This window comes from Argiope bruennichi, chromosome X1, assembly GCF_947563725.1.
Source record: "Argiope bruennichi chromosome X1, qqArgBrue1.1, whole genome shotgun sequence".
NCBI classification, from domain to species: Eukaryota; Metazoa; Arthropoda; class Arachnida; order Araneae; family Araneidae; genus Argiope; species Argiope bruennichi.
This window is the reverse complement of record NC_079162.1, coordinates 129653350-129666350: the sequence shown is the minus strand read 5'-3', so window position 1 is coordinate 129666350 and position 13001 is coordinate 129653350. Positions and strand designations below refer to the sequence as shown.

Below are 13001 nucleotides of genomic sequence, written 5' to 3'. Positions count from 1 at the left end.
GATGAGTAGCTCTTAGAAGGTGCTATTCCAAATTAGTATAATTCATATAACAAATTTCAAAAGGTTACTAATTTTAAATGGCAGTTCTCATGAAATAATGCAAATTCTTCTACTATTGTGGGCTGCATTTGATGCATATCTAAATGGTTATTGATTCTTCATTATACCAATTCAGTTAATTCTTATTGTTGGAACTGCATATTCACTGCTATAAAACAGTCAAACATCAGATATTTCTATTATCCTATGAAAAGCAATGTCTGAAGTAACTTTTTTTCTTTTCATCAAAAACTCTATTATTTTTAAGACTTTTTTACTTTCTTTCCTTTGTTGTATATGATTGTTTGTTGTCAAATTTATAAAATCTCATCTTTGATTAATGAAAGGATAGTTTTTTTTTATACAATCAACCTTCAAATATTCTGCACTGTGAATCTTGACTGAGAGGGAGGAGAACTAAGCTTATATCAAGCTGCAAATATTTGATCTATAAAGGGTTTAAACATTGATTTTATTTTGTTTTTCAGTAGCAGGTAACTTTGTCCTTCCTATTTTCAAATAATAAAATGTATTTCTTTTATATAAGTGGTTTGCTTTATTTCCAAAAACAGTTACCGATTTTTAATTATGACAGAAATGATATTTTTTTTATGATAGGTAATGCTTCATAGAAAAACTTGAAGAATTTTGACAAAACTGACAAGAATAAGAAAATGAAAATATATTTTATTGATTTCTCTTTGCTACAATATTCATACAAAAACATGTCTATTTTGTTATTTTATATATATAAGTTAAATATACTTGTTTTCTGTTTGAAAATTTAATATTTGTAAGAAAATGTTAAGCATATATTTAAGTGCCAACATTTTTTTTTATCTTGTGATAATCTGGAAAGTTTTTTAAAGTCCCTTTTATGAAATCTTTGTATCAGAACATTTTATTTCATTTTTGTAGAGCCAAAAGAAAAAAATACCATCTAGAGATATTGAAACTTTAACTGATGAACAACTTGTTGCAACATTAGGGCCTCATGGCGAAGTTGAGCTTACCTTAGCTACTGATAATAAATGCGTTTCTACTGAGATCGAAAGTTCTCAAAATAATCCCTTTGCTGGTAAGAATATCCTTTTATATTTTATTTATAATATTTCATTTGTTTATTTTATATGTAAATTATAGTAAAAATGGAAATAAAATGTAAAGCAGAGTATAAAACAACGCATTAATCACTCATCATGCCATGAAATAGTGCGAACAGGAATGAAATTATAGTTTTTTCTGCAAACAATAGTGAACAATGAAGTGAAAAGATATTGTCTTCCTTGTAGAGGTGGAGACATTATGTTCTCATTTAATTTTATTTTAGACTTTTACTATTATGTTACAATTTATTTCCACAATGTTTCTTGAATTGTAGCTTTTTGTGCATCTCTTTTGCTTATGTGTTTATCTATTCTTTCCTTTGTTCATTTTATTTAATTTACATTTCTTTTTTTTCTCCAGTTTGCTGTTGGTTTACTTTGTATTATGTTGTGGTTTTTCTTATATTTTACCTTATATTTTCTTTCATTTGTGTTTATTTGGTTTCAATTGCATTATATTTTTGTATGTTACTTTGTATGCATTGATACTTATATACAGGATACCCCTAAAAAGTGCAACAAGCATTTATTTTCCTGGATACTATGCCTAGAGATATATTTCCAGTTGCAAGTCTCACTTAATAAAAGAAACAATTGTATGAAAATACTTTTATTTCTGTGGAGTGTGAAATTAAAAAGCTAACAAATTTTATACTTCCCCTTATCATGTGTAAGTGTCAATTAGTAAAATTTTTCTCTTACATTCATTTATGCACACACAAAGTTTCATGCTTATATTTGCAGAACTATGATTATTTTTAAATTTTAGAGGACCTTTTCACAAATTTAGATGAAAATATTTATTATATGTGAATTTTGATACAAGCATTCATTATAATTATATAGAAATTTGAGAAACTGAAATTAAGGTATCTCAGAGAAATTGTGAAATACTGATAAAAGAAAATTCTTTGCTTGCAATTGTGTGTTGGATATGAAGCTTACCAGTAGAATGATATATTAAAAAATGAGGAATAATTTGAAAAATTGATAATTTATACTGCAAGTAATCATAATGCTAGTTGCAGAAGAATACTAAATTCTTTTTCCAAGTTTTCACCTTCCTTTTAGAAAATGCATTTGCAGCACACTGTAGTGATTGCAAATTATAGAATTTTTACTTCTGCAAGCTTTATAAAAATGAAGCAAAAATTTATATTTTGGCGTATTTATTTTTCAAATTACATTCGTACCAGTGTGTAAATAGTTAGTTGAGAACTCTATATTCCAAAAACAGCTGTGCTGAGAATGCTTCAACTTAATTACCAGCATACCTAAAAGTATTTGTGGATTCCATGATCAACTACAATCAAGCACCTTAAGTTTTACAATTAGGTTCCACTTCTGGTGGAACTGAATCTTTCTTCAGAACTGTTATTTGTACAAGGGAATTAATCAAGCTTGAAGCAGCAGTTGAAAAACTATCGCTTTTCAAAAGAAAAATGTTCCATTCTTTCTGCATGAGGCTCATCATCAGTAACAATTTTCTAAAAATGTGTGGTGTGGCATTTTCATAAACTCATCGATTGGTCCTATTTTGTACAACATTTTGCGACTTCTAAAGTCAATGGGCTTGTCTATGACAAGTGCCATTAGAAACAACAACAACGTAACATTATGCTGATTGGAGACTATTGTATTCAGTTAATTTTGAATTGCTTTATAACTGAACTCTATGACCCTTTACAGTACTTCTACAGGTATATTCGCAAGTAGGTGTTGCTCTTTCTCATTGTACATCAGCTGTAAAACGATGGTTGGAGGATGAAATCTTTGATAGGTGGATTGACTTACAGGGAACTGCTTAATTTTCTCTTATATCACATTCTTCACTTTTGTTTATGAATTGTTTACATTCTTCTGTTAATAATATGTCTCCCATAGATACGAACAGGTGAAGAAATTTGCCTTGATGTTGCTGCTGATAAACTAGATCATGTGTATGCTGGTATTATTAAAAGAATGCGACTTTTTATAGGTGCCAAAGTTGTTCATTTTGTTTTTTATATACTTCAATTAATATTTTATTTGACTATTTGTCAAAATATAATGCAAGTTAACAAGTGTGTCATTATTTGAATGCATTATGATTCTGTCCTTTGAATAAGCTTTTGTGGTATGTATGTTATCCCTGTAAAAGGAAATGTAAGACTCATTCGAACACCAGTTTGAGGTATAGAAAAATATCTAGGTCAATGAATAGGCTTTTTTGATATCACACAAATTTTACAAGTAGAAAAACAAACCTTGTGTGTTTATAAATGAGTGTAAGAAAAAATGTTTTTCTCAATGAGACCTTTGTAAAAATTTAATTTTCATAACTTTTTATTCTCATTATCATAGAAGTATTTTCATACATTTGCATACTTTATTTGATAAAACTTTGCTTTTGAAAGTATACGTCTAATTACCGTAGTTAAGAAAATAAATGCGTATTTCACTTTATAAATTGCTATTGGGCTATCCTTTATAAACTGCTTTACTTTTGAACATTTTAAATTGAAATTCCCTTTGCATTTGTTGCAATTTTTGATTCTAGGTCTCCATCACGGATCTGTGTCTGTACCATTCACCAATGAAAGCTCTGTACCATTTTTAACCCAGATACAGAAAGGGGAAAAACATATTTCCTCTTGCAAGTCCCGGAATATTTATGAAAATGTTCAAATAGCAATGGAAGAAGATAGAAACAAAGTTATTCTATCTGTTAGTGATTGTGGTGTGCAAAGCAACAATTGCAGCTGCTTATCAGTCATGAGTCCTTTTGATGAAAAGGCAGAATGGGCAGAAATCGCTGGCATTATGGCATCCTTTGGTGGTGCCATTGCACGTGAATCGGTATTTGCGAAGGATATGGAATCTCAGTTCACACAGGCTTTTAAAGCAGGTAATGGTTAAAATACAATTTATGAAAATAACTTAATATCGAAAGTTAGAAACTTTCTATTTCTATTTTCTCTCCAAATGTAACATAAATTATCCATTTAAGTTTGCTTTTAAAAAGAAATGTATACATTATTAAATTTCTTAAAATTAAGCATTTTAAAACACTGCCCCTCTTTTTTGTTTTCAAGGGACCAGAAGAATAGTGCCAAAAATTGGGAGAAAATATAAATTGGGGGAGGAGAACCATTTATACAGATATAAATAATTTAGGGAAAAAAAAGAGAGTAACATTTCATAAATGGAAGGAAATTGTGTAGTATTTCATTCTTATTCCTAGTACTTATCTCAAATGATTGTCCAGTGAAAATTAATTGTTGATGTTGCATTACCTTTTGAATGCTTCTTATCCCATTAGCAGTCAGGTAGTTAAAATATTTTGTAATATATACTTTTAATTTCATGACCTGTTATAGAATAGTTATGAAATTTCCTGTTGGTGGAATAAATGTTATTCCTCAGCTTGGAAAATTTTTAATCTTTATAATTAATGTATTTGTAATTTTAAAGAGCATTGTTTTTCAAATGATAGCACATTTATTGCTTTCTACTAAAATATATAATTCCAAAATGGAATTCTTCTTTTCAATTCTTATTCCTTACATGGTCTAGTTTCTTTTCAAGTTCTTAAAAACTGCTAAAATTATTTTCCCCTCCCGCCTCCATCCACAGATGATAAATCTATTTTAAACCTCTGCGGCATTGGTAGGCATATTTTTACAAAGCTATTTTTCATCTTTATTTTTGAAGGAAGTTGGGCTGCTCTTTATTCTATTGTGAACACCACTTTCCTCTGCAAAAAACACTGCATCATCGGTTAGAGAGTCATGAAAAGCTTTTCATGCAACAGGAAATAGATCTTCTACTTCTTTTTCCAGTTGGTACAGTCCTTGAAGAATCCTCTTTCAAAGAGTAATTTGAGATGGCAATCTGCTTCACAACCTACCAGGATTTTGTAATGCGGGGTTGAAACTTCAAAAGAACTTCGAAGAAAAGAAAATTGCATGTTCCTTGTGTATACGTCAGTAGATGAAAAGAACACTGGTTGACAAAGGGGGAAAAAAAACCCTATGATCCTATTGATGGATCAAAATTCAGTGGGAAAAGGTCCAAAGTCATGCTACCTTATGGGTTGACAACAATTGCATGTTTGTAGCAATGTGACATTTTAAACTTCTCTGTTACTGCAGTTTGTGACTTCTGCCAATAATCAACATTGTCAACTATTATCACTGCGAGTTTTATTTGACTACATTTTCCATCATACTTTTATGGCTTTTGAATATTGAAGTTATGGAGTATCTTTATCTGTGTAATTTGGGATCCTACAAAACTTGTGGAAGAATTTCTGCTTCAGGACCCAAGAGTTGCAGGTTGGAGGCCCAAATCTATTGATTTGCTGTACATAGTGTCTAATGTATTTACAATCATTTCAAGATCAGATGTCTTCTTGTAGATATAGAGGTTTGGAATGTAAAATGCCACCTTAAGTAATCCTCATTATCTCATCTCAGTTCAAAATTAAGATATCCATCCCAAAATAGTTCCCATGGCATTTCAGAATGGATATTAAGTTAAAACAAACATCAACTTATACCCATTTTATTGTTTTATTAGGAATTGATTACAATACAAAATGTTAACCAATTTAAATATTTATTTTTAATATCAGTTGTAGAAATCCAAATACTTAATATTTGAAACTATAGTGCTAAGGTTGTAGCAAATTTTAGAACTTCCAAAAATTGGCAGAAAGCAATTTTTACCTGTCATGCATAAGATTCATGGGTGGACATAGTTAAGCTTTGTTTCTTCCTTCCATCTTCGTTTCTTACTATTTTGAAATTTTTTTGTAGTATAACTATTTGAAAGAAATTTGACCTTTTCACCCATTATAACATTACTGAAATGTGGTTTAATGCTTTTCTATTCATTAAGTTTGCAGCCTTCTCGTTTTTCAACATTCATGTTGAATTTGCATTTTGAACTTCTAAAAAACTTGGCATTCCTCCAAAAGGGGAAATCCCAACTATGCTGTTTCTTTGAAATTTTTCTAATTTTTCATGATCCAGATTAAATTTCTGTTGGTCAAATGTCTTTCCTATTCTTTCATTATGATGGACTGCAGTTCCCTTGTAGGGAGGTCATAGGATGTTAAATTTGAACCAAAGATTCTTCCACCAAAGATTTTCCATAATCTGCCTGATGTTCTCATTGATATGGCATAGAAGTTTGGAGAGATCCTTGTCTTCTGACTCAAATTCAAAAATTATGAGATCTGTTCTGAAATGGCTATCGTATTTATTCAAAATGATGCAATAATACAACCAGTTCATCTTTAAGAGGCATTTTAAATTCAGTAAGAGAATAGTTACACTTATAGACATCTCCGAGTTGATGAATTATAATTGTTACTATACTGTATTTACTTGTTTAGAGTAATGCAGTTTATTCGAGTTCACTTTATATTGTCCTTTAATAAATTTTATAGAAATCAAAATGTTTTTTAATACATTTTATATATATTTAACTGTGAAGATTAATTTCAAATATTTCAAATAATTATATTCATTTTTTGTTAAAGTATTACTCTGGTGATATTTTCGGCATCTACAAAGTAAATATTATAATGATAATTAGAAATCTGAGAATCTTTCTGTACTTGTAGAGCATCAGAATAATTTTTTCTATATTTTTCTTTCACTAATTTATATTTATCACTTCATAATTTATATTTATAATATAATCTTTTAAAATTTATATTAGTAAGTTGTAATCAGTTTTTATTGGCAAGTCCCTAAAACTCTCTCTGTTTTTACAAAAATACTTTGAAAACACCTTTTATATATGTAATATTGTTTATAAATTTTAATTATTGTTTTCCATTGGAGTTTCGAGGGTGGTTGTTATTTTTAACATGTTCTAGTCTATAATCAATATTTATCTTTACTTTTCTATTTAGCTTAAAATAATTTTCCACGGCTTTTTAAATAAAAGTTGGATCAGATTCTTTTTATCAGAATTTTCAAAATTATGCATGAAAGATGCACCACTTTTTGCTTTTGATGTAACACTAGATATATTTAGAACTCAGTATTAGATGTTGTGGTGCAACGAAGAAGCAGAAAAACATTTTATTATTGAACTTAGAAATTGTATAACAACTCAACTCTACCTTCTTTATTGGCTTGTATTCTAAAGATTTGAAATATGCATTAGCACTGCCTCTGTTAATCTACGAGCGTTATATTTAAATGTAAATATTAAATGTTGTCTTACTTTGGATTGAATTACTTTAACAAGAACACACCAAATGTATGACAGCACGACTTCTTCAGTTTTGCTTTAGTCAGGCCATAATGTAATTCATTTTTCTGATTTTTAAAAAAAATCTTGAATATTTTTATGTTAGCAGTGCAAAGAAATGATAAGATTGTTAGAAGAGAAAAAGTAAAATTATTTATATATATTAAAAAGTGGCAAAAAGTAATTATCTGAGATGATGGAAAATTCTTTAATAATATTCTGACACATAAAAATATTTCTTTCTAATTATTTTCTTGTTAAGTTCTTAATTAAGCTCTTGATATTTTAAGCTGATCAGTGTTAAAACATCATTTTTCAATATAGTTATTCAGTTCTATTTTTAATATTTTTTTTTCTTGTAATAGATTCAGATTCATCTCAGAATTCCTATTGTGCAGTCAGTCTTGAACAATGGCTTTCACAAATTGGGTTACCTCAGTATGAAAGTTTACTTATTCTGAATGGATTTGATGATATTAATTTCATGGTATGCAATTTTTTTAATCTTTACATTGTATTAATTTTTTCTGGTGTTTATTAAAATAGTAAATTAATTAAATTTTTAAAGATATTGCAATTATCTTTGTGTGTTTGTTTTAAGCAATAGAGCTCTCAGATTTTGCTCTAAAAATTTGCTGTCATATTAAACTTTTTTTTTAACTAGTAGTTTAATATTGCATTCTACTCACTTTCTTTTGTTTATAGACATAATATCGTTTGTTATAAAAGGCTAAATAGTCGGGAAAAATATATTATCTGATAGTGAGGTGCTAGAAAAACACTTGGTTGTTATTTCATTAAGCGACTTTTTGTTCTGATTGATATTGAATATGTAACTTCGTTTCAACAATCATTTTAATTCTCTTCTGTATTAGCTCTGTTTTTTTTTTTTTTTTTTTAACTTTTGTTTTTTGGTTATATGAAATTTTTAATGTTAGAGATCAGATCATCCCAATAATCTTTGCCTCTTGTCAGGTTGTTGTTTAAGAGCACCGCCTACTTTTAGTGAGATGAATGTTGAAATTCAAAATTACAAAGTGTTTTCTTTCTTATGAATAGGTTAGTATACATGCTGACCATAGTTTCAATAACAGTTTTATCTAAATTAATTACAACCAGCTACTTGACCTCTCTCCTTTATGCAAAACCCTTTGTATTGCTGTTGTTATCTAATTTTTACCTCTACAGAAATATATGGCTAAGTAAATTATTAAAGTTTTGTTGATTGTTACATTAGTATAAACGCCACCAAATTTTCATTCACGTAAATTTTAAAATCTGGAAATAACGTTTAGATTTAGGTTTACTCTTTCTAAAACTATGAAATTTACCTATGCCAAAATAGTAAAGTAGAGCATATCTGTTTTATAGCTACCGAAATTTTCAAAGAAACTGATATTCGATTCATATATAATTCATCGCTAAAAGTTCGATTTCTGCATTTATTGATCAAACCAATTCAAATGTCGCCAAAATGAGAAAATGAAAGAACTTTTTCATAGAACGTTGCATTCTATTCAATTCATTATGATTGTTTCCTATGTATACTTGTACTTTCATGTCACACCATATGCAACTTAACTCAGAATAATTCATTTTCAATTTGTTGTTCTATCCTTCGAATGTAAATACGCTTTCTACATTTCAGTAAACATCCGCTATTAAAGTGTTTTCTCATATAAAATCCATTATATTTATTGATCCTGGTTGGCGTCCGCGAATAGGATTATGGATAGGATTTCCACGAGACATATATAGTAAATTTTAACTGTAGCATGTAAATTTGCTGAAATATTGCAAAATTTCATGAAATTCACTTCAAATACTTTTAACGATTGTCAGATAAGTCTTCAGTGATGCCAGTGAAGTCTCCCATGCAACATATATTTTCTTACATGCTGCATGTAATGGAAAGATTTTTCTGCATCTAGTAGAAAGTAAATTAAGAGTGTCAGCTACAAAGAAAATCATAATTCCTCGATTAGAACTACTGATAACTCATATTATCCAGATTATATTATTAGGTGACAGATATTGAGATAAAATATAATGCAAAATACTTTTGGACCGACTCGACTGTTGTCTTAACGTGGATCGAAAATGACAGCTCTTGGAATATATTTCTTGCCAGATTATATAAATCTTGGCGATTGTGGGGCAAAGATTTTATTGAAGATCAGATGGTGGGAAAGTCCAGAATGGCTATGAAAATCGCAAGAATTCAGGCCATTGACTCCAGTGCAGATGATGATTCAGTAATCAAAGAAGTCCCTGGTGTTGTCAGTAAAGCAGTTTAGCATGTTAAAATTAGTAATAAACTAGATTTATTTCTTTTTGTTGCAATTTCTGGCATTCCATAAAATTGTAAAGTGGGAGATATTATATATATGTGATACTAGTTACAACTCAACTCAGAGTAATTCAATTTAGATCTATTTTACTGTCGTTCAAATGTAAATACGCCTTCAAAATTTATGAAAATATCCACAATTAAAATGTTTCCTTGCATAAAAATTATAGTATTTTCTGAACCGTTTAACAATAATTATAATAAATATAAGCTTTTTCTGTTTATTATAGGAAAACTGGCATTTTTGTTTATTAAAGTCTGTTTAACTTAATGTCTACATTTTTAAGCATGTCATCTATTGAAAAAAGTTATTATACCAAGTAGTTAAAAATCCTACAAAAATTATATTTATTGATGGCAGGGGGAAATACGGTGGTATGGTGCCAGCAGTGTTTTTATAGCGAAAACTACAAATGCCCACATTATCTGTGATTACTTATTAGAGCTATATAAACCAGTATTTAAATTTCGAGTTTCAAGGATTTTTCTGTTCTAATACATGTACTGATTTTGAATTCTTTTTGAATTATATTCATGACTTTTTAACTTTGCTTAGTGATTTAAGGTATAGCTTTCACAGTAATTCTATTTATACCTGAACTGTAAGAATCTTTTTACATTTTATGAATCAGTTATTTTGCATTTTAAATTTTCTCTCTATTAATTTTGTGAATGGAGAATCCCTTTTGTTGTTTTAAAATTGTGTTTAAATATTTGAAGCTATTTTTGAGTATTTATATATTCAAAACTTGTTTTAATATTTAGGGTGGAAATATATTAGAAGAAGTTGATCTGCAAGAAATCGGGATACTTAATGTTTCTGATAGACAGAAACTGTGTACTTTTGCTCAGAAGTTGCCTTCTGTGCAACCTATTAGCAAATACAGGGGAACTGAAAAATTTCCAAAATCTGTTGATGAATGGCTGAAATCCATCAATCTATTAGAATACAGTGAGAATTTTTCAAACAACAATATTACTGATATGGACAGAGCTTTGAAACTTTGGGAAGTAGAGTTAAACACAGTGAGTTTTTTAACACAGTTTATATAATTCTTTCTATTCTTTTCAGTTATTATTTCAAACTTATTTTTAAATCTGTTTTTTTCCTCATAGGTTTTGAAAATATCTAAATTAGGTCATAGGAAACGTATTTTGGCTTCGCTTGGAGACAAACATTTTGGTACTTTTATTGATTCAAATGAGCTTGACTTGACAAAACTAGTAAGGCCCTGCTTTTTTTTTTTTTTTTTTCTAATTCACTTGCTCTGCTTTTGTAATACATGTTGGATGACACTAAAAATAAAATCTATCATACAATTTTATAGTATTTTATTATAAAAATTAAATTGAAACTTATACACTCAGATTCATAAATGTTTTATAAAGGTAAACATAGGGAAATTTGATGAAATTTTTTTACAGTGGTTAATTTAAATGCAGGAAAGCAATTTTTTCCTTAAGAAATTGCATTTGAAATCTAAAAAATTCTAACTGTGCAGTTTTTAAAGTAAAAGTATAGAATATGTAATCTTAATTTTTTTCCCCTTCTTATAAACACTGCATTCATTTTGCAGTTATTCCTAAAGTAATATATAGAGGGTGATATATATATATATATATAAGCATGCAGGGTATCCTATTAATCCCTAATATTGTATATAGACATATACTTTCAATCGCAAAGTTTTGTTTAAAAAGATGGACATTTAAACGAAAGCTCTTTGGCTTCTGGAAAGGTTGATTTTAAACATTTTTTTAAAATTAATTTTTTTTTTTTTTTTTTACTTACCTCATGGAGGAAAAGTGTCAATTAGTAAAATGTTTCCCCTATGTTCATCTATTCACATATTTCACATTTCTATTACAAAATGTGCAGAGATATTTTTATTTTTAAATCACACATCACAAATTGAAATGAAATATTTGAAAATGAATTTATTTCAGGAATGCAAATTTATTCAATACAGAAAGACTATCATATATTAATATTTGTCTAATAGCATGTCATCTAATCATCATTATTAATCGAAAGAAATTTGTTAATCAGGTATGATGTTGTTTACTTTGATTAATTGATAGTTGCAACATCGAATTTATAAAGAAGGGAAGAGAAACTTTATCTCAGAGAAGTACTAGCATGCTGAGCAAGAAAATAAACTGTTGCTCATATTTGTTCCCTAAGACAATTACTTATTTCATAAATAAATTATGTGAAATTAGTAATAAATTGTATGATATTTTGTATAAGTAACATTTGGATTTGCTGACGGTTTATGTTGTATCTTATCATAATACTGATCTTTTTACCGAAGAATACGAGCATCGTGTAATGAATTTTCGTCATTGTTTTGAAGAAGCGTGTTTTCAGAACAATTCAGCGATTACTAACTATAGGATCCGTACTTTCCAAGAGAGGAATGGACTGGGTGAGGCGTTATATGTGATGCAGAAATAGACATTTTAGATACAGAAATAGACTTCATGCTAGTATATGAGCAGTTGGTGTATAATTCAGCATTCCAAAACCGACAATGTAGAGAGCATTTCAATATAATAACTGGCATCCATACAGTATTCGTTGTGTTTATAGAGTGATGCAACTGCACATTCGGCCTCTACAGTTTCACAGCTGGGCCATCTCTTGGGTGTTTTCAAATTCTTCTTTTATGATGAATGCATGTTGGACAGACAAATGTTGCATTAAGCGAGACCGAATCTTCAAACTATCATTTGTAATCTGTTCATCGTAAATAGCAAATTTCTATAAATGTTTTATTTCTAACCATTTTTTAAAAATTTACTGAAAGTTTATAAATGCATTATTTCTTGATTCTGTCCTCATAATAATGTTTTGTATTATCTGAAAATTGCAACGAATGTCTTGCTTAGACACCGTCAGAGGTATGAAAAATTTATCTAAATCGATAAATTTGCCTTTTCATATCCCAGAAAATTTTACAGATAGAAAATGAAACTTTACATATGCATAGATTAATACAAGAAATATATTTTACTCATTGACACTTTTAAAATATAGCGTATACCGTATAAAATTTAATTTTGCTAATTTTTTTTTCTTGTATTGCCCTCTACTGAAGTCGACATTTCATACATTTGGTGCCTTATTTGACGAAACTTTTCTTTTAAAAATATATATCCGGCTGCAATAGTTAAGGAAATAAACGTTTTTTCCATTTTTCAGAACACTGTATATAATAATTGACTGATAATTTTTTATTGGATGGAAATATTCC

General features: G+C 28.7%; 1 protein-coding gene across 1 annotated transcript in view; it reads left to right on the top strand.

Annotated features, from left to right (window-relative positions):
• LOC129958952 (ankyrin repeat and SAM domain-containing protein 1A-like) overlaps positions 1-13001 on the top strand; it is a 111031-nt gene that overhangs the window by 91709 nt on the left and 6321 nt on the right. The window contains exons 12-16 of the mRNA XM_056071708.1: positions 958-1117; positions 3685-4032; positions 7760-7881; positions 10510-10770; positions 10861-10968. Coding sequence (XP_055927683.1) covers positions 958-1117; positions 3685-4032; positions 7760-7881; positions 10510-10770; positions 10861-10968 — 999 coding nt within the window. The remainder of the gene's footprint in view (positions 1-957; positions 1118-3684; positions 4033-7759; positions 7882-10509; positions 10771-10860; positions 10969-13001) is intronic.